The following is a 21,834-nucleotide window of genomic DNA, read 5'->3' as shown; positions in this document are numbered from 1 at the left end:
GATTAATTATAACTCTGAAACTAATCAAACATAAGAAAATATACTGGGTACCAATAATAGACATACAAAAACTACCAACGAATTTTTTTATTTTTGCGAAATTCAATCCCTAAAGGGTGAAAATGGCATAAGTATGTTTTAAAGATAAATTATTTTACCTCCGAATTTAATTATGGGTACTAATAATAAACATATATAAACTACCAACCACAATTTTTACGTTTAGCGAATCCAACCAATAAGTGGTAGGTATGAATGTTTTTACGATTAATAATTATCACATCGTAATATAATTAAGCTTAATAAGTGATATTGGATATCAATAATAAACTTACAAAAACTACCAACTATAATTACCATTTTGCGTTATTCAAACCCTAAGGTTGGTAAAAGGAGGTGTGTTTTATAACACACTTCCAATTCAGTTAGAACTAGAAGTAATATACTAATATTTGTGACGTATTGCTTAATGTTTTCGTTTTTTTTAAATTCATCTTTAAATGGGGTAAAAGGGGTCACGAATTATATTTTTTTCAATTTTTTTTACAGATTTTGTCTTTTCAAGGGAAAAGGGAATAAGTGAAGTATTATCATATAAAAATCCTTTATCCTTATTTAACTCAATGTAAATATAAGTTTATTATAATTATATTGGAGTTGGCAACTGTGGTTATAATAAAAACGGGATGAGCCTGATTTTTGCCTGTTTAACAGATATTGCCATATTTACTTAGTTCTTAATTTTTATTGGGTATCCCTGTGAGGAAAGAGATGAGGGGTAAAAATTTTGAGCATTTTGTTTAAGAAAAACTAAGCAACCTAAGCGTAACAATTTATACAATCTGATGTAGTAACGTCTGAGAATCTCTTCACCCAACAATCGCATTTCTCACTCCATCTCTCCGTACCATTTAGTTACCTCAGTCGTGGAAATGGCACTAAAAACCATTTAGAATTTTACACCATTAGTCTTCTGAAATAATCTTTTATGAAATCTATTTCAGAATCTGCAGCAGTACACATGCTCGCCCTCGTCTATATGTTAACTTGCATTTTTTTTTCTAACCGACTCTGGCTTTGTGCCCCTTAGCCACGTCATGATGGCATCTTTCTTCCCCTGCCCCCTTCCCAAGATCAAAACAACAGTTACCATCACAAAAATTCGCCAGAGGGGAGCGTGAACTGTGGACTGAATGAGCGATTAATTTGTAGAAAGGCATTTTAAGTGTTGCAATTTAATTGTGTAAATAATAGTTAATAAATAAAACTATACTATACTAGCTGTACCCTGCCACGCTTCACTGTGGCACATTGTGATTAAATAGTTGAGAAATGAGAAACAAAACAAAGAATACATTTTGCAATACTTGTGCAATATTTTTTGTTTTTACACTGTATGCGTAGATATAAAGACTATCTGGTTTTCCGACTCGGGAACACGCAACATACAGTTGTCCATGTGAAAAGCAATCCGCATCTTAATCTAAACCAAACAAATCTAAAGATTGACTGAGCTTTATTGATTGTGATTGCAAATGCCAATCGAATTGGGAATTACAATCTTTTAAATTGAAATGGTGTATCGTTCGGGATCATGGGTATTTGAGGAATGTGGACATCTTCATCTTTGAAAGGCCCCGTTAAAATCGTTGCTTCCACTACATTATTCATTAATTTCTTAACTGAAAGTCGCGTGCCGTTGCAGTGTTTTAGCTGATTAATATTCCGCAAGAGGATAATTGGCACACCTATTTTCAATTTAAGCATGTGTGGTGGTATCCCTGGCAGATCAAGTGGTTTTAAAAATTCCGTAGAACATATTAATTTAATTAAAAATTAAAAAAAAGGTAGGCCTATAGGGTCTAAGGAACTCAAAAAATGAATAGCCTAGAACCATCTACATGCAATCCCACATCAAGTGGTGATAGACACATACAAAACATAACCTCTACTTACGATTTAGATAACGGCGCAGCTCAATCGAGACACAATCACACTTTTATAATAATTAGTCCCATACCGGTACGCTTAGTCATATTTTAATTATTGCACCTCAGAATAAAAGCATTCTCAATGTATATAGCCATTTCCCGCTCGCTTTACTTGACGTAGTTTTTTCCATTGCTAAGAGAAATCCTTTGGCTTGGAGAAACGTTTCCATAACAGAAAATGTGTGTTTTTTTTGTTTTTATTGGTGAGAAAACACATTAATAAAATGGCGCAGTTACTTTTTCGCGGTCGCGTGTATGTGGCTGACGTGAAAAGTAGATAAAAACAATCCTTGATGCGAGTTGTATACAATGGTAAAATTTCAGCTCGATCGGTGCAGAACTTTTTGAGTTTTTGAAGCGTACACAAACCAACATAACATTTATATATATATATATATATATATATATAGATAATTAAATGGGCTATTCTTTTCGAATGTGTTTTCCCACTTGTAGCGAGGTTTTACGACAAAGACTACACACGTAAGCTTATTCCAGAACTGTATATCTTATGATTATATGTTCTTAGTTAAGGTGAGGTTTTGAATATAAATCTAATCAGCATTAAAGTTTCTAAAAAAAATCACTTAATGAATACTTGTTGAATTGGTAAAGCATTTGATACAAAAATGATGGATTTATTGTGAATGTGTTTGATGTGGTGAGTAAAAGTAAGTAAGGAAGTGTTAAGGAGGAGCTGGATGTGCAATGGTTCTGGAGGTGAGCGCGAGATGGCGGGTCGCGTGTTGCAGAGCGATGTGGCTGTTCAGCGGGCGGTGCAGGAGCCGGGCGCGGCTGGACGGCAAGACGGCAGTCATCACCGGCTGCAACACCGGCATCGGCAAGCAGACGGCCCTCGACTTCGTCCGCAGAGGTTCCTTCTTGCTGGCACTCACTAGCCATGTGGTCGAGTCCAGTGGCGTAGCCAGGATTTGTGTATGGGGGGTGTCCGGGGGTCCTCCCCCGGGAAAATTTGGATTTTAAGGTGTAAAATGGTGCTATTTTAGCAGTTTTCGGTACTTAAATTTAAATATTGTAATGGTAAAATTTTTATTAATTTTAATATGAAATTTGTTTGAGTGATGAATAAGAAATTAAAGATTTGGTGCTAAGGGGGGGGGGGGTTGAACCCCTAACCCCCCCCCCCCTCCTGGCTACGCCCCTGGTCGAGTCACGGTGTCGTCTACACCTGACATTCACCGTGGAATCCGCGTTCGTGCGCACCTTCGGATTATGTTCTGTTGTAAAATTTCAAAGTTAGGTTAGCGCTGGACTTAACAATCACCCGTCCGCACCCGTCCTTCATCCGTCCGTCAATCACGTGACCTGCAGCCAATCAGATGGCCCGGAAAATGTTAACTGTCCCTCCGTACGTTGAATCCGTGCCAATATCTAAAAGGCATTGCCTTTATTTTAAATTTTTTGTTTTGATTAAATGTTTATTGTCACATTGACCACGAGACCCATGGCTAATTATTTTCACAGAGGCCATAAGAGAGACGTGGCTAATGGCTAATGCATCACGCACATCACACACTCCTTTGAGGAGGGCTGTAAGTTTAAGCACTACCCTCGTCATAAGTCATTCATTGCATGTTGTTCGGGGCCCAGTTGTGGAGGGTCCTTCACCCTGAGCCTTTGTGCAGAACTTTGGGACGTAAAACCATATATTTTTGGCCTTTTTTGTCTCTTCATTATTTAACTGCTGTCCAATAGCTTGGAGAATTTTCGGCCAGTACTTTGATGGGCACAAGTGATGTGAGATGAAGATTGTAGTATAGTCATAACTCACGCCCAGTCTTATCTTAAACATTCATTGACGTGTTGCTGTTTGTTACAATATTAATTAATGCGTTTTGAAAGCAAATAATGTGCTGTCTCTCAGTTTATGTAGTCTGAGCCCGGCTCGTGGCTTGCTTCCCGCCGAGTATTTGACGTCACTGCGCTGCGATCACGCATCCGCTCAACCTAGAGCCCTCCAAATTCAAAATTGCGCGCTACTCTTCGCGCCTGTAACTTTTTACAATTTTTTAGTTTCCGTTACGTTTACTTGCCATGTCATTCCCTGCCACCCATTAAATTTATGCCCCCTCATTTTTGCGAACACATACCTTTTATAGCCTTCTAAAACGAAACACTACACATGGAACCGGGCAACCGTTCCAGGTTAGACCCGTTCAACAATTGCACGGAAACGGAGGCGGATCTCCCGGATTACTATCGCGTATGCTTCCACAATGCACGGAAACGTAACAAATGACAACCATTGAGATTGCATTCCAAGGTTTACGAAATATTAATTTTCTTAAAAAAAAAAAAAAAAAAAAAAAGTGCTTCGAGATCATAGCACGTGCAGGATTTACATATATAATAAAAATAATAATATCACTAGATATTCTTGGATTTAAAACAATTTTTAAGGTTTTTTTTTTAACATGGCTACAATCGCAGTTACGTAGTCGGCTTCTGTTGGTTGTACGCAGCGACGTAAACGAAAGAGCCCAGCATTGCCAAGCTAGTCCGCACGGATCCGTCTCCGTCCGCGCGCCGTTGCAGGATGCAGTGGCGTAGCCAGGATTTGTGTGTGGGGGGTGTTAAGAAGCATGCCCTCCCCCCCCCCCCCCGTATTAAAGCGGGGGGTCCGGGGGGTCCTCCCCCGGGAAAATTTGGATTTTAAGGTGTAAAATAGTGCTTTCTTAGCAGTTTTTGGTTCTTAAATTTAAATATTATAATGGTAAATTTTTTATTAATTTTAATATGTAATTTGTTTGCGTGATGAATAAGAAATTAATTAAAGATTTGGTGCTAAAGGGGGGGGGGGGGTTGAACCCCTAAACCCCCCCCCCCCCCGGCTACGCCCCTGGCAGGATGTCCTCCTGGGCGCAGGGGCGCGCGTGATCATGGCGTGCCGGGACCTGCAGAAGGCCGAGCTGGCCGCCGAGGACATACGAGCCCTCACGAAGGACGTGGAGGGCGCGGGTCGCGTGGTGGTGATGAGGCTGGACCTGGCGTCGCTGGCGTCGGTGCGCGAGTGCGCCCGCCGCCTCCTGGAGACGGAGCAGCGCATCCACCTGCTCATCAACAATGCCGGTGCGTGCCACCTCCGGTCGCCCTCGTCAGGCTCATCCTTCGTGCTGATTCCTTTCTTTTGACGCGACAACGTCTAATAAATCGATGAACGCCGGCTTCACGCACGGAAAAGTGTCCCGTTACCTATATTGTCCCGTTTCGCTGTGTCCCGTTTCGCTCATTGTACGCTTGCGCCGCATCTATCTCTCTTCCACTCGATTCGAACAACCATCGATTTGTCTTTTTCGAGGCACATTAAACTTGAAACACTCCCATTCGTTTCCTACTTTTACTATCATCGTCCTATCATTAACAGAATAACACAGTTTGGAATTTAAAAAGCAAACATGTATAAAAGTTATAGTTAAAATAATCTCTTAGTTAAAGTAATAAACATATTTGAATTAATGAGTGCAAATAAAAGTAAATTTATTAATTAAATGGTAGATTTCATTTCACTCCTTCTTTGTATCCATACAAAATAGTGATAATTCAATAAAATTTATTCAATTTTATTCATAAAAGTATGCACTCATTTCATCAATGTTTTGTTATGACGTCACGTTAAACTATCGTCCGTAAACCGACTTTACAGACAACCAATTTTTTTACGTGTAAACATCTTCGCTCTCGGTATTCAGCATTTGGCGGGAGACATTTCGTGAAAATGGAACGTAAGTCGATGAGAGGAAATGGGACACAAAGATGGCAGACCCATGAGTAGCAACGCACACCCGTATATAGTCACTTGGGTCAAATGTTATTTTTATGATAGTGAAAAGATTTGAAAACTGCTCGACGCATCAGAGAGGGGCCTGGCTACAAAAAAAAAACATTTATGAATACCCTGAGGTCGCACGAGTAGTTCTGTTTCCGTATTTTTTTTTTTTAATGTAGTTTTAGAAAATTGAAAATGGCTATAGCGCGTGTTTTCACCCAGTGCAGACTCTAGAAACTTGCATTGTACCTTTCTCCGCCATATAATGTAATGGTTACTGCTCAAATCTCATAGTTGTATTTTGCACGACGAGAAGTCTGCGCGTCAGTTCAGATCCTTGCGGTTAGAGGCGACACCGCGCTAGAAGCACCAGCACTAAAACAAATACGCCCTTAATGAGGCCCACCCTCTCACACGCTATAGTCGGTGCCAGGAGTCTCGAGTAGTCAGGCATGGCAAGAGAGACACTTGATTTGAGAAATCAGTCCCATCCAGTATTAAAGTAAATTGACATTTGAGTCAGATTATAACCAGTTAGCGAGGTGAGACACGATCGCACGAATGTCTCACTGCCTTGTTTTATCATTCACTTTAGAGTATTTAGAGTATTACAACCAAAAGTATACTATTAAACACATAATAAAATCAATTTTTTAAAAGAATTTACTCCGCTTAAGCCCAACATTTTAGTCTAACTAGTATAGCTGTATGTATGCCAATACTGTCGACAAACCATTTCCAAGTCCAGATTAAATTGGCAGTTGTAGGAACGATACTATGACAGTGGCTGTAAGTATTATAAGAAGTAATGCAAGGTTGCAAGCCCTAAATACATCTCTGGTTTATTCCCGTGGGGCTAAATTTTCTCCTTCATTTAGTCTGCATTCATCATAAGATTCGAGTGCTTGCTTTTTTTATTTTATTCCAAGAATCCTCCAAAACGAGTTGAATTAAGTAACGCGATAAAACTAGTTCTTAATAAATTATACTCTCGTTGACGTTGATGCAAATTTCATCTTATTCTCAAAATTGTCGGCGTAATTATTATAATCTCAAGGTAACGTGACCTTGAACTGTAGAAACCAAACTCATGTTATTTTTTTTTTCCTCTGAAAACATGATGCCATTTTGGAATTCATAAAAGTATATATATATATTTGGGTAAGTTTTCAATGGTTTGAGAAAAAAAATTGTCGACATCTGACATGACTATGGTCTGCTGGAAATGGGTAGTAATTCTTGTAGTCGGGGTGGTTGTTGGCAAGAGGTGGCGGTAAGGAGCGCATGCCCCAGGTGAGCGTGTGCGGACGTGCGCAGGCGTGATGGCCTGCCCCAAGGCCGTGACCGAGGACGGCCTGGAGATGCAGCTGGCGGTCAACCACCTGGGCCACTTCTTGCTCACGTGCCTGCTGCTGCCCAGGATCATCAGGTCCGCCCCGGCGAGGATCGTCAACGTGTCGTCCCTGGCGCACATGGGTGAGTCTGCGAGTTGCCTTACATCCTTCCCCCCGCGTCCAGCGAGCATGGCTACCACCCCCACCCCTCCTCTTTACCAAGTGTCCTCTTTGGAACCGTCGAGTTGCCTTGCATCCTTCCCCCAACGTCCAGTGCTGCTGTGGGGAAGCCTACAACTCACGTAGTTTCGGTTCCCTGCAAGAATTTCCGAAGATTTCCGAAGTTTTGCGTTTTGGTATTAACGCCACTTCAGCCGCTAAATCAGAAATTTCCAATGAAAACAAGCATGTTGTGACTGACCTGACCTAACCTAACCCAACCCTTCGATTTTTTTTAATTTCAATTTTTGAGAGAAATCCGAAGTTGCACGAACGTGGTAGGGAACCGAAACTATGTGAGTTGTAGGCTTCCCGCTGCTGTGAGCCAGAACCTTCATCCCTACCAACATTTAAACGTAAGAAAATTGTTGACACACACACACACGCACGCACGCACGCAATCACGCACGCAATCACGCACGCAATCACGCACGCAATCACGCACGCAATCACGCACGCACGCACGCACGCACGCACGAACACACGCACGAACGCACGCACGCACGCACGAACGCACGCACGCACGCACGCACGCACGCACGAACACACGAACACACGAACACACACACGAACACACGAACACACGAACACACGAACACACGCACGAACGCACGCACGCACGCACGCACGCACGCACGAACGCACGCACGCACGAACACACGCACGCACGAACACACGCACGCACGAACACACGCACGCACGAACACACGCACGCACGAACACACGCACGCACGAACACACGCACGCACGCACACACGCACGCACGCACGCACGCACGCACGCACGAACAAACACACGCACGCACGAACACACGAACACACGCACGCACGAACACACGAACACACGCACGCACGAACACACGAACACACGCACGAACACACGAACACACGAACACACGCACACACGAACACACGAACACACGAACACACGCACACACGCACACACGAACACACGAACACACGAACACACGAACACACACACGAACGCACACACGAACACACACACGAACGCACACACGAACACACACACGAACACACACACGAACACACACACGAACACACACACGAACACACACACGAACACACACACGAACACACACACACATACACACACACATACACACACACACACACACACTAGAAAGTTATTTTCAAAACTATTTTAAAACAATGTATTAGAAAAATTTACCATTTGTCACAGCATGCATAGACACGGCTCTAGTTCTGGTAATTGATGTACTGATGAAAACTCCTGGATTCATTAAACAGCATAACCAACCACAACATGGATTTATTGTTGATATGTAAACGTCTTAGATATCGGTACACGGCGTTTGGTAGGAGTAATTTAGTGAAAATGGCACGGAAGTCGATGAATGGAAATGTGGGACCAACGTGTATCGAAATAAACCCGCCTATAGTCACTTTCGTGAACATTAGGAGGAATACCAAACGTGTTGGTGTGCCAAGTGAAACTTTATGATAGTGAAACAACCCTGGAATATATTTGGTAAACTTAAATAGTCATAGTTAAAAGTAATCTCGTGTCATAAATACGTAAGAAAAACTGGCATTACATTGTTAATACATAGTATCCTTTCTAAACCGCATTTTTCCCGATAGCGCGTTGGTAGAGCATGTAGTATACATGGTTGAAACTCTCAAGGGGAAAATTTTGACGTGATTCAAACCTCGTCACTGGAAGAAAAAAAACTTTTTTTCAATTTACAATACTAACTTGTTTAATTTATTATTTGTTTACATTAGATACATAAGTTGCCTTGAATACTTGAGTGTTTGTCAATACACCGTCGTCCTACATATATATATATATTATATATATATATATATATATATATATATATATATATATATATATATATTATATATATATATATATATATATATATATATACACATATTTGTGTAACTATATATACATACACACACATATGTGTAACTATCAGTGTACTATTCCTAAAACAGCTACATGACCAATTAATACTATACAAATTTTCAAATTACAACAGCACATTAATATTAGAGACATTAACTCGTCTGGTTAGTATGAACTGCACTTAAAAACAGTTAATTGAAAAGTTTTGAAGTTCAATTTGAATAGTGTTTCTATGGAAATGTTCACACGAAAAAAAAAAAAAAAAAAGGTAGCAGCACCATCGCACAAAAATGGAATCGCCTTTTTAATTTTCTCAGGTACTATTTTAAATCGCGAATTTTTCTTATTATGACCATTAAAGTGTACAAAATGTATTCCAGGTTAGTTTCGCTACCATGAAGTTTCATTTGACACATCAATACGTTTGGTAACCCCCCCCCCCCCCCCCCCGAAGTTCAAGAAATAGAATATATAGGAGTTAATGGCGCCAGACACGGGTATTCCATCTGGACGAAATCAAAGAAAAAGTGAGCTCTGCGCATGCGCGGAATTCGGGCAATAGATAGCACATCGAAATCCGTGCTCTAAAGATAAGGGATTGGCTGTGTTTTATCGTGTACTAGGAATACGGTTAGGGTACAGATTTAGCATATTAGACTCCTAAACCCCTATTTTTGTCTCTTTGAATACCGGCCTTAAAGTATCAAAATTTATATTTATTTAGACCTGCTGAGTTTGTGCACAAGCTAGGTATTCCTCTTCAGAAAACACAATATTTTTGAAATCAACAAAACGTGGATAATTAGCTCCTTACATCGATGTAGTAAGGACGGATTTACGGTGACATGCCCCACATACCGAATCACAAAGCTTAGCCTCTGGATTAATTACATGAATTGTTGCAACTTCTTTAAAGCCATCTTTAGTTTGCTGGGTGATTTTTTTTTTCTACAGCTGGCAGCATAAACTTTGACGATCTGAACTCGGAGAAGTCGTACAGCGCCACCTTTGCCTACGGCCAAAGCAAACTGGCCAACATTCTTTTCACCAAGGAGCTTGCGAAGAGGTTGAAAGGTAGGTGACAAATATCATTGGGCTAATTTCCTGTTTAAACATGACATGTCGACGAAAGGCGATTGACTCGAATAATGTTGTTGGCCTCCGAAAATATTATGTATGTTTAGTTGTTCATTTGACCTGCTCAAGTGCAGTTTGGAGCACGCTAAAATTATTCAAGAACCACTTGGGATATCTCTCTTCGATTTGGAATCGGCAGTAAATATTTTAGTACAATGAAAACTCCCCGTCAATCGACATTACATTGATAACTTTGTATTAAGAATTGTATTTAACATTGCAACGTTTACAGCATGTATTATGTATAGGTTGCGGCATTAATCCCATGATGGTGTTTGCCGTTGTACTTGGATGACCGACCATCTTTTATTTTATGTAATACATTTTTAACTCAGCCGATATGAATGATAAAAATTAAAAGAACTGCGGTTCCTGAATAAAAACGTTTATAATTGACTAGTATAGTTAATACAAAATAGATAACCTTCAATTCCCACGACTTAGACATCAACAACAAACACTCATTTTAAAGTAGGGGAAGGCGGGGCAAGATGGGGTGGTTAAGGGATTTCGTAATATATTTAATAAATTATTTAGCAGAATATGTTTTATTATGTATACATGTTAACATTGTCTTGTTTTCTTTCAAACACATTGGTCAAAATGCTTATAACTTTATACATTAACGAAAAAATTTCGTTTTCTCAGAGAGTGGCAAATGCCCCATCTTACCCCGACCCCCGGGGTAAGATGGGGTGGTTGTTGGGGTAAGATGGGGTATGAGTAAAAAGTTTTAAATGTGAAAGGTTTACATGTAATAATTAAAGTTTCAACATAATAATGAGTTATTATACATAATTACATAAAAACATTAGGTATTATCGCTCACAAGAACTTTAAAAGTACCTATTAAGTTTGAAACCTTAAAGCAATAAAGTTTTGAAACAAACCATTGCCATTAAACACACGCTTATAAGAAAGATTTTCATTTTCTTGCTAATAAAGTTTAGATTTTACTAAAGTGAACCATTTAGTTTTGCTTACAATGTTCACAGACAAAACTGACTTCATCATCTTCATCTTCCTCTCCGGCACATGAGCAGTGTGCCCATCTGTAGCAGTGTCTACATGACACCCATCCTTCATTAGACTGAGTATAAAAGTAGCCGCAGTACAAACATTCTGTATCACAATTTCCTTCACTGTCTGAGCTATCCACATCCTTTTCCGATGAAACATTTTTAGATTTTATTTTTCCTGCTCTTCTCTTGGCCTTAATCCCCTTACACTTTTTTGGCAAATTTTTCTTCAGTTTTTTGTCAGATAGTGTTTTCTTCTGTACTGTCTCATTTTGCAGTTTGCCCTTCCCTGAAAGTTTGTCTTCGAGTTCTCTTTTATAAGGAGAACTTGTAATTATAGCTGTTTTGCCTTTTCGACATGCTACCTTCCTAACGTTTCTTTTTCCTACATGAGGAATGGGCAATATTCGATCTGGAGAAGTGGTGAAAACACTCATCTTCCCTGAGTCACTGAGGATGGAGTCGTCTTGGTGGCTCGAAGGCACAAGATGATGTGAACATCCAGGTTCGTTGTTGACTTGAGACGTACCAGGGTCAGCTGTTGTTGCCTCGCTGAGTGCACATTCATTACTGATAGTAGGATAGGTGTGGTCAGTAGTGTTTGATGCATGAAAAGCTGAGTCAGGAAAAATATCTGAATCAAAAGGATAAATTCCTGTCGCCTTGAAGCTGTTTATGGCATTGCTCATTGTTGCAGCTCTAATGAAGGCTTTTCCTAGAATCTCAGCAATCTGAAACATAGTGACCGCCTTTCCTGGGTGCGATCTTAACCAGTTTGTTGTCTCTTGGTCATAATATGTGCTAAGAGGTTTCATAACTCCAACATCAAGGGGTTGTAGTCTGTGGGTGCAGTGAGGTGGAAAACACATTATAACCACCCCACATTCTCTGGCTTTATCGAGAATGTTTAAGTTTTGAACATAAGTTGAATGCCCATCCAGCAGGAGGAGAACTGGACGTTCCTTTGATGCACCTGAAAACTGCACAAAACTCTCAAACCAACTTTCAAAAATATCTTTCTGCATCCAGCCAGAAATGTGGCACTGCGCCCACATTCCAGGAGAGCAACCGTTTAGCAGTTCGGACTTCATCCTTTGCCTTGGGTAGCATGGGTGGCATAAATGTGCCGGCAGCATTCATGCATAATTCAACAGAAACTGTTTTCCCTCTGTCAGCTGAAGTCAATGCTCCAACCTGCTTTTTTCCTCTAGTAGCAATAATTTTAGATGTCGATTTGGGAACAGCTGAAATTCCAGTCTCGTCACAATTGTAAATTCGGTCTGGTGTAAAGCTGTAGCTGTCATAAAGTTCTCCCAGCAACTTATAAAACTGCGAAATATTTTCTTTGTTGAATGCTGTAGCACGAGCTATCGATGTAGGCTCGGGCTTCCGAATCGACAGATCAGGATTCCTTCTCAAAAAACCGGCCAGCCAATCTGCACCTGCTTCCTGCTTTTCTTTATTAAAATTATGTTTCTTATTATTTTTTTCAGCTAGCTGAAAAGCCAATTTTTTCAAATCATTTGTTCTGAGACCAAATAGCCGACTTTCCATGTGCTTTACATAAGCTGCCAGCTCCTTTTCTTCGTCTATGTTAAATACGGTGGTCATGGGACCTAACTTTTCTCTCACGCTTTCCACATCTGTCATCTCATTCTGCTCATTTTCTGTTCGATGTTTTCGTACTTTACGTTCCAGTGTGGTTTGTGGAACATCGAATATTGAAGCAGCCTTGTAGTAACCCATTCTTCCGCTCAGAACTTCATTCACTGCTTTCGTCATAGAATCATCTGACCAAGCTCCTCTGTTACTGGTCCGTTTATAACAGCGAACCATTTCTGGAAAATAAAAATAAATACATTCAATTCACTGGAAAATTCCGAGTTTATAAACAGAACTATGAACATTTAAAGAGATACATTTCTTATTAATCTACTTTTGAATTTTGGATGATTTACATGTAATAATTAAATTTAAAACACAATAATCAGTTACGATATGTAATTACATAAATTGTCGGAAGACTAAAAACATAAAAAAAATGCTTGCATGGATTTTAAAATTATAAATTTAGAAACCAATGAACAATTAAAATTTCAAATATACCTAAACATTATAAAAGAACAACAGTTTGTAATAAAAACCCTCATTTTCATATTAATAAAGTTTCATTTACAAGAGTGATCCATTTAGTGTCACGCGCAATGTTCACAAACACAATTTATCTTCAGGATTAATTTTTTATTTATGTAGGTCAATACTGGGGTAAGACGGGGTACCTCCCCATCTTACCCCGGGCATTCGTCCCCGTCTTGCCCCAAACCACGCCTTATAGGTTATACCGACTTAGATTAGTACCAACGAACGATAAAATTATAGTAAATACTGCATTTAAATCCATAAAAGGAGCACTATTGATGGTATGATAAATTTTATTTAGATATATTAAAGCAACTTACCGTTGGATGATAGTAAAATGCTGAAAATTACATCAACGTCCGCGAATAATGCAAACTTGTATGTGTGTCATGAACAACTGAAGAGGAAATGGCTCCAACGCTGGTATTGCTCTCTACGATTACTTTGATTTAGTTCCAACTGTCACCGCTAGATTGCAACAGCTGGCAGGTTTGGAAGTGCCACTACCCCGTCTTACCCCATATCCCCATCTTGCCCCACCTTCCCCTATTTCCTGGTGTTTCCTATTCTCAGTAATATTATATTTGTGTGTGTCCTAAACCCCCATAACTTGCTGTTAAAGCATGTATTAAATATCAGAACACAAAATAAGTTAAGCCGAAAGATACAAACTTACTTTTATCCACCCCTCAAGAATAATTTTCTTTCATTGTAACAGATGTACTATAATAGGCAACAAAAAAGGTTCTTGTGCCAGTACCTACTCTAATAGGAAAAATAGATTTGTTCTTGTGTCATTTATGTTGTTGATAGACTTTCTTATGCTATTTTTATTTTAGTTTATATCAGAGGTGCCCACCCCCACCCCCCCAAACTTTATGACTCACCCCCCCCCCCCAACCTAATTATAGCCCCCCCCCCCCCCCCCGAAATTTTTTATGCCATTTTCTCAATGATTTACTAAATTATTTTATAATATTATACTTTTTTAGTATTATATTTTATCACATTTTGCATTAATTAAAACTGATTTTCTATTAATAATTTTGGTCATATCAGGTAATATTTCCATCCTGAACCGACAGATGCCAAACTGCTTTTGTTGAGGAAAGTTCGGGGTTGCCAATTTGATTTACAAGATCCCTTTCAATTATCAAAGCACCAGAAACGTATTTTCACATTAGAAGCTATAATTATGTAAATAATATATACATTTTTCTCGTCTTTTAACCACCTCCCCCTCCCCTGAAATTTTAATGACGCAGTCTGCGTCGTTACCCCCCCCTTGTGGGCACCCCTGTTTATATGGCACCCAAATTTTAGACAGGGTTTAACTCTACTTGCGTGATATATCAAAAATATCATCCCAGTAGGGGTACATGGAAAATTCTGTAGGTAACTTTCAACATATTAACAATTAAGTTGAATAAAACAATTTACGAAATGTCTGCAGAGTTATGGGCTACTTACATGCCGTTGTGACTACATCTTCGTCTCATTTTCATTTCCAATACGCTTAAATAAAGTAGTTCAAAAAGAGACACTGGATGACATTGCCATCCTTAGCTATGCTATTTATTGCTGTAATATGTTAATATATATAAATTTAAAATAAAATATAATTTTTGGTGAGTATTGATGAGACAGACAGCAGTACTGTTACTAAACTGTCCGGTGATGTGCGACAGTCCTTGGAGCTCTCATACTATTCCGAAAGTCAGACATGGTAGTAATAAATATAAAATTATAAAACATATTTTTTTTATTTCTTGTGTGTGTTCTATACAATGACCAATAAATACAATATGTGGCATATAATGAAATAAAGAAAAAAAATTAAAAATTGTATTTACAAAAAAATACAAAAAAAATACAAAAAATGAAAATAATCGTCATAAAATAATAGGCCTCTATACACTGCATTAAAATAAATAGTATTTTGAAGTATTTGTTTGAGAATACTGTGGTTTCTGTACACTGACAGCTGACAACCTCAACATGTATGTAGGCAAAGGCGGCTGATACGCGATTGTATACCCAATAATGTCCCAGTTTCAATTATATATTATAACAGTTTATTAGACTATAAACAACAAATCGCACATCAAATTGAATGTAAACTTAACCCAGTTTCTCGAGCATTACCACCAATCCAACGGTCAGGAACTTTGACGCTCAACTAACTACTCTCGTACAAAGAAATACCAATGGGGAACGCTCATTGATCTTAAATTACAAAATTCCCTCTTAACAAATTGAAAATCGCTGAACATAAAACGATTTACGTGCAGGAGTCGTCACTTTACGTAGGTGGCGCTACAAACGAGAAAACAACAAAGCAGTTACTCGCGCACGCTCTTTAACCGAAACTGTTTGGAGTTACTCTTTAACTGTGACCTTGGAACAACACTCCAAAACGCTTACAGTTGATACTATTAACATTCATAACTGAGATATAATTTTATGTACGTACAGGGCCGGTGCAAGGTAAATTGGCGCCCTAGGCGAAAAAACCTTAATGGCCCCCCCCCCCAACCCCGCCGGACACCCCAAGAAAAATTTTCCTTGCCTCAAAATACATCAGGTAAGCCTAAGATTTTGTCACCAATCAAATGTAAGCAGGCTTGTGTCTTTTTTTTTTATTTTTTACTTATTACAAATCATAAACATGTCACCGTGGACTTTAAATAATTACTTATATCCATATAATGATTCCAAACTGTTACAAAAATCCATTTTCATCTAGTTTCAATAATCGTTAAACATATTGTATCAGCTGTTATGTGTCGTGCTGCGCCGCCCCCAGCTACTGGGCGCCCTAGGCGGTTGCCTAGTTCGCCTACATGGACGCGCCGGCCCTGTGGACGTACTGTATTTGTTTGTTGAAAGAACGGTCCGCACTAGGCGATGTGTGCGATGTGTGCGGTGCGCGCGCAGGCACGGGAGTGACGACGTACTCGCTGCACCCGGGCGTGGTCGCCACCGAGCTGGGACGCCACTTCGACTCGACGTACTTCTGGGGCGTCACGTGGCTCTTCAACAACGTGGCGAGCCTCGTGACCAAGACCCCGGAGCAAGGCGCCCAGACGACCATCTACTGCGCCGTGGAAGAGTCTCTGGCCGAGGAGTCCGGCTTGTACTACAGGTAGCGTGCGCGGGGGCTCGAGGGGAGGTGGAGCCTTGCGGTGACGCGGGATCCACACACAACTTAGAAACACACAACTTAGAACAATCATTACTTAGAAATCTCCAAATAATCCACGTAACTTAAAACTGTCATACGTGAGAACGATCATAACTTAGAAACACATAACTTAGAAACACACGACTTAGAAACGTCATAACTTAGAAAATGTTAACTTAGAACTATCACAACTTAGAAATGTCGTAACTTAGAAACACGTAACTTAGAAACACGCAACGCAGAACAACACAACGTAGAAACGACATAACTTAGAACTATCACAAGTTAGAAACTCACAGTTTAAAACTGTCATAACTTAGAAGCACGTAACTTAGAAACACACAACGCAGAACCACACAACTTAGAAACGTCATAACTTAGAAAAACACAACTTAGAAAAACACAACTTAGAAACGTCATAACTTAGAAAACACAACTTAGAAGCGTCATAACTTAGAAAACACAACTTAGAAGCGTCATAACTTAGAAAAACACAACTTAGAAACGTCATAACTTAGAAAAACACAGCTTAGAATAGGCATAACTTAGAAAAACAACTTAGAACAGGCATAACTTAAAAGATTCTATCTTGTGTGTTTCTAAGTTGTGACAGCGCCCCCGGTATCACCCCTCCCCCCACGGGAGGGGGGGGGGAAGTTGTTTGTTAACCCAGCGCTCTGAGTGGAACTAACAGTTTCCAGATTCGTCAGTGCCGCTGTCAGATAAGCTGAAGCACTTTGGCGTGCCTCAGATCTTTCCCCGATCCCTTGCCTCAGCTCAATTGGTTTACGGCCGATAGAGGCCCAGATGCGCCTGACCTCGCCAGCAGTGTTCTCAGTTCTCTCATTTATCTATTTTTGATCTTCACGGTGAGACGGTCCTTTGGGACCCAACGGGCACTAGGCCTCAGTAGTCGAACCCCCAGAAAGGTTTCAAATGCATATGCCGTTGCCCGCAGATTCAGCCCATCCACCATTTCTGATACCCTATCAGGCCGATGAAGATACCTGAGGCAGGGTTTCATCCCGACAGAGTCCTATTTAGTAAACGTCACTGTTGTTACGAGGACACGGAGGATCACCATGTGTGTCAAGAGGCTATATATTTGCATTTTCCACAAATATTTTGGGTCATGCCTCTGATAACTAGAGACGACAGCGGTGACAGTCATCACCTTTCCTCGCCGTGATGACATACATGTTATCCATATTCGCCCGCACGAAGTATTTCAAGACTCATGTCCCAGTATGTGCGCCCTTAAGGGTTAGAATTTGGGTAACCACCAAACATTCTAACAGACCAGATCCTTAAAGAGAAAAAGGACCAGGACTAACGGAAGACACAGGGGGGGGGGCCATCCTCCCTTACATACGGGCGTTCTTATGTGAGAAGGAGCGAGCCTTCTGGTCGGTGTGGGCTGGAGGTAAGGGCACTAGCCCTTCCACGGCTGCACCTGTCTAGAGCCATAGCCCCAGTCAAGCCAGAACATGGATCGGCCCCAGCTATGACGGGAGGCTAAGGCGGCCCTCCTGCTCCTGCTCACTCAGCCAACCAGACAGTTGACTGTGTGCCCCGCGCCTTCAGCACAGTGTCGCCAGGAAGGGGGTGTTGTCCGGCAGCGACTGCAAGAAGACGAGGCCCTCGGCCAAGGCGCGCGACGACGAGACGGCCCGCCGCCTGTGGGAGGAGAGCGCCAGGATCGTGGCGCTGGGCGACTGGGACCCCTGCACCGCCGAGGACTCCGCCCCTCCGAGCGCGGCCCCCTGACGCGGCTGCACCTCTGCCGTCCCTGCTGTCCCGGGCGACACACGTCCTGGAACACCTCGACACCAACTCACGGCTTTACACACATCCAACACTGCTAGCTGTCTTCGAACGGGTTCATGAAGTAACGTGTAGATATCATCATGAGTTACTTTCCATCGGTTGTAAAAAATAACACAGTTACTTAGGAAACATACACTCAATTCAATTTATAAATATAATGCACGGCGACTATGGGCACAGCCAGCCATAGGAACGGGAAGTAGCTTATTGCCTTGGTTCAAAGTTTCAATAAACTTCGTCTGCATTATTATTGTAACGTTTTACTTACCCCAATATTGCAGAGATCAGTCAATGTGATCGTTGTTTTGTGGTTTTAGTTGCAAATAATGCTGTATCCAATAAAACAGTAATTGTTTTAAGATAGATATAACCAAACATAGGCAGTTTCAATCGGGAATAAACCAGATTTATAACTATGATTATTTTTTATCTAGGTCCAGTGGGTTAGTGTTTACTTTTTACAATCAAACACATACTCTCTTTATATTATTTGTATTGTTATATAGTTCACACTTAATTTACATTATTCACGATCTGTAAGCATTACACAACCATCACTTGACATTACATTTTCTTATTTGCATTTAATTGGTAACCATTAAAATAATTTTACTTAATCCCCCCATGACTCATTTGAAACATAGGAAATGTTTCATGACCAAAATGACCAATGTTTAACAAAGAAAACATTAATCACAACAAAAATGCCACAGATTTTCTGCAATTATATAAAGAGTGTTTTTTCGCCTTATTTTCAAGATAACTGTTTGTAACTGACTAGATGCTTTGAATATAGTATAGATTATATATATATATATATATATATATATATATATATATATATATATATATATATATATATATTCAAAGCTAGATGCAAACCTGCATTTCACAATATGGTTCACATGTCTCCCATGAAAACTCCATCACCCATATCCAATGTACAATTTTCCACCCACCAGTCCACACTCGTGCAGGCAATTTGTTTGCCATAGTAATTAATGTGAAAAAAAAAAGTTTGTGATAATTTTTGGTCAATATGGAGAACTTAAATACTAGCTTATCTGTACTTTTGTCATTTATTACTGTTACATACATGATTTGTACTGTTGTATTATGAGAATGTGAACTTAGATTTATTATTTTGTATCACACTTTACTAAATGTCAAATATATTGTTTTAGTATTTTTAAACAATACTACTCAAATTGAACCAAAATTAAATCCCTGTTTACCTTTTACAACATAAATACAGCTTTTCCGAGAAAGTTTTCTGCCGGATTATCAAAATATCGTAATTTTTCTCAGCTGCTAGTTAATCCAAGGAGAGGGGTCCAATTATTATTAAAAAAGTTAAAATAAGACTGCTTCGAAAATTCAAGGCATAAACACTTTGACATAACCAAAATATGTCAAGACGCCCTGAAATAATAGTACAACTAGTTCGGTAAAGATGCATACCATAGAAGATATACAGGTATGTGTGAATGATTAGATTTGCCATGACGTTCATCTGTAATGACCATTAGAGTGCATTTGGGGCTCCACAACAATTGCATGCGACAAGTATGAGAGAAGCATCACACAGGTAACTTATATAGTTTTACCACTTATCAGCCCTTGTCATACGTAGCTTTATAGGTGTTGCATTATAATCTTGTGTAAGGCTGGGCGCAACTGGAAGGCACACGTGGGGTCTCTGTGGCTTGAGTTCGCTAGCGCGTTGCACTCTCACTGTAATTTTTTTTTAATGAAAAGAAATATTCATGTAAAATAACAGATACTCGAGAATTTTGTAAATTTACGTGAAAACAACTGTATCACTGCAAAATAGTGTCCGCAGTAATACTGAGTTCGGATTCTTATCTGGGCATTTATGGCTTTGTGTTGTCCCAATAGCTCCCATAGTTAAAGTTATTTGTAATCTGTTCCCTGAATAGCTTTCCAGTACTAAATGCGCACATTAAAGAACACAATTAAATAAATTATATTTAGTGAATATTTGATTTAAGGTTAAAAAAAATATATGCTTGAATAAAAAATTAATTTTTCATAAATGCAAAAAAAAAAAAAAAAAAGCCATGTGTTGTACACATTTACAATATATTACTGTTAGTTTTGAAATTATATTTCTTGGCAACTGGTTCCCATAGGTATATTTTGTAAAGGTAGGAACATAAGATTTTTTTCCCTGTGTGTGGTGACAGTCGCGGGTTAGATCCCCAACACCGGCATGAGAAAAACTTATGAACACAGAGTCACTTCCAAGAGGTTCGAAGCCCACTATAATCTTGGAGGTCCTGTTGCCTTAAGAATACGCGGGGAATCGTGCGACCTCAAACACACAAAAAAAAAAACCATGGACGTGATGTAATGGGGACAACAGTTTCGTTTGATCGCTTTTCCAATTATTATTTATTGCTTCGATGATGTCTTCTTCAGTAATTACGTCGTTCTCGGCAAGACGTGAGGCCTTGAAGCAAGAATGTATGTCAACTTAAGGCCACTGAATATGAAAAATTAGAGTAGGTTTCTCTTCAATCACGCATTAGGACATAATAATAAGCAGTAGTAGTATATATAATATTAATAATTGGTACTTTTTATTTTATAATTTTAGGGTTGCAAAAAAGCACTTAAGGGTAAATGCACCATTCCAAGTCATTATTTTATTATTACCTTTTAACATGGTTAAACTTGCATACTGTTTGAGTGGACGAACTTCAACAAAATGAAAAATGTGTGTGTGTATATAAATGTATATATAGCGTACCTTTTGCATAATTAGCTGGCAAAGTTCAATTTTTAACATTTTTGTGCAGTATGTATTAAATAACTGAACATTTTTGTGTTTAAAGGCAATGAATTGCGTGATATGAATTAAATATTTTTTTATTTATTAAAATTTATCCATTATAAAAATTTTTTGAAAGAAATTGAAACATATCGCATAGCAGACAGTAGAATTGTATTTAAAAAAATATAAAGTTCCAGTTTTATTTTTAATTTCATTCTCATTATCCATACTGCACAGAAACTTAAAAAATGCAACTAAGCCAGTTAATTATGTAAAAAAGTATGCTTTGTCTATATATTTTTTTATCTGGTGAAAATTCAGCAACTCATAAAGCTGGCAAGTTTAACCGCGTGGAACGCAAATATAAAATAATGACCTGGAATGGGACATAACATCCTTAAGAGTTCCCAGGTAGTCTAAAAATCATCCTTTAAAGAAAATTCAAAGGAAGGACCCTCGCCTTGAACCCTTGCTAGTCAGAAATGCATATCAAAGTTTATTCTT

At 39.4% G+C, this 21,834-nt stretch overlaps 1 protein-coding gene across 1 annotated transcript in view; it reads left to right on the top strand.

Moving 5' to 3' along the window:
* The window catches only part of LOC134542265 (retinol dehydrogenase 12-like), a 100,117-nt gene extending 78,744 nt beyond the window's left edge, over positions 1-21,373 (top strand). The window contains exons 2-7 of the mRNA XM_063386383.1: positions 2,744-2,865; positions 4,878-5,081; positions 7,096-7,254; positions 10,182-10,301; positions 16,460-16,667; positions 18,326-21,373. Of these exons, the coding sequence (XP_063242453.1) occupies positions 2,744-2,865; positions 4,878-5,081; positions 7,096-7,254; positions 10,182-10,301; positions 16,460-16,667; positions 18,326-18,473 (961 nt within the window). The 3' untranslated portion in view covers positions 18,474-21,373. The remainder of the gene's footprint in view (positions 1-2,743; positions 2,866-4,877; positions 5,082-7,095; positions 7,255-10,181; positions 10,302-16,459; positions 16,668-18,325) is intronic.
* Positions 21,374-21,834: the final 461 nt, after the last annotated feature.

The sequence above is a fragment of the Bacillus rossius genome (assembly GCF_032445375.1).
Source record: "Bacillus rossius redtenbacheri isolate Brsri chromosome 4 unlocalized genomic scaffold, Brsri_v3 Brsri_v3_scf4_2, whole genome shotgun sequence".
NCBI lineage: Eukaryota > Metazoa > Arthropoda > Insecta > Phasmatodea > Bacillidae > Bacillus > Bacillus rossius.
The sequence above is the reverse complement of the archived record's forward strand: the minus strand, read 5'-3'. Positions and strand labels throughout refer to the sequence as shown.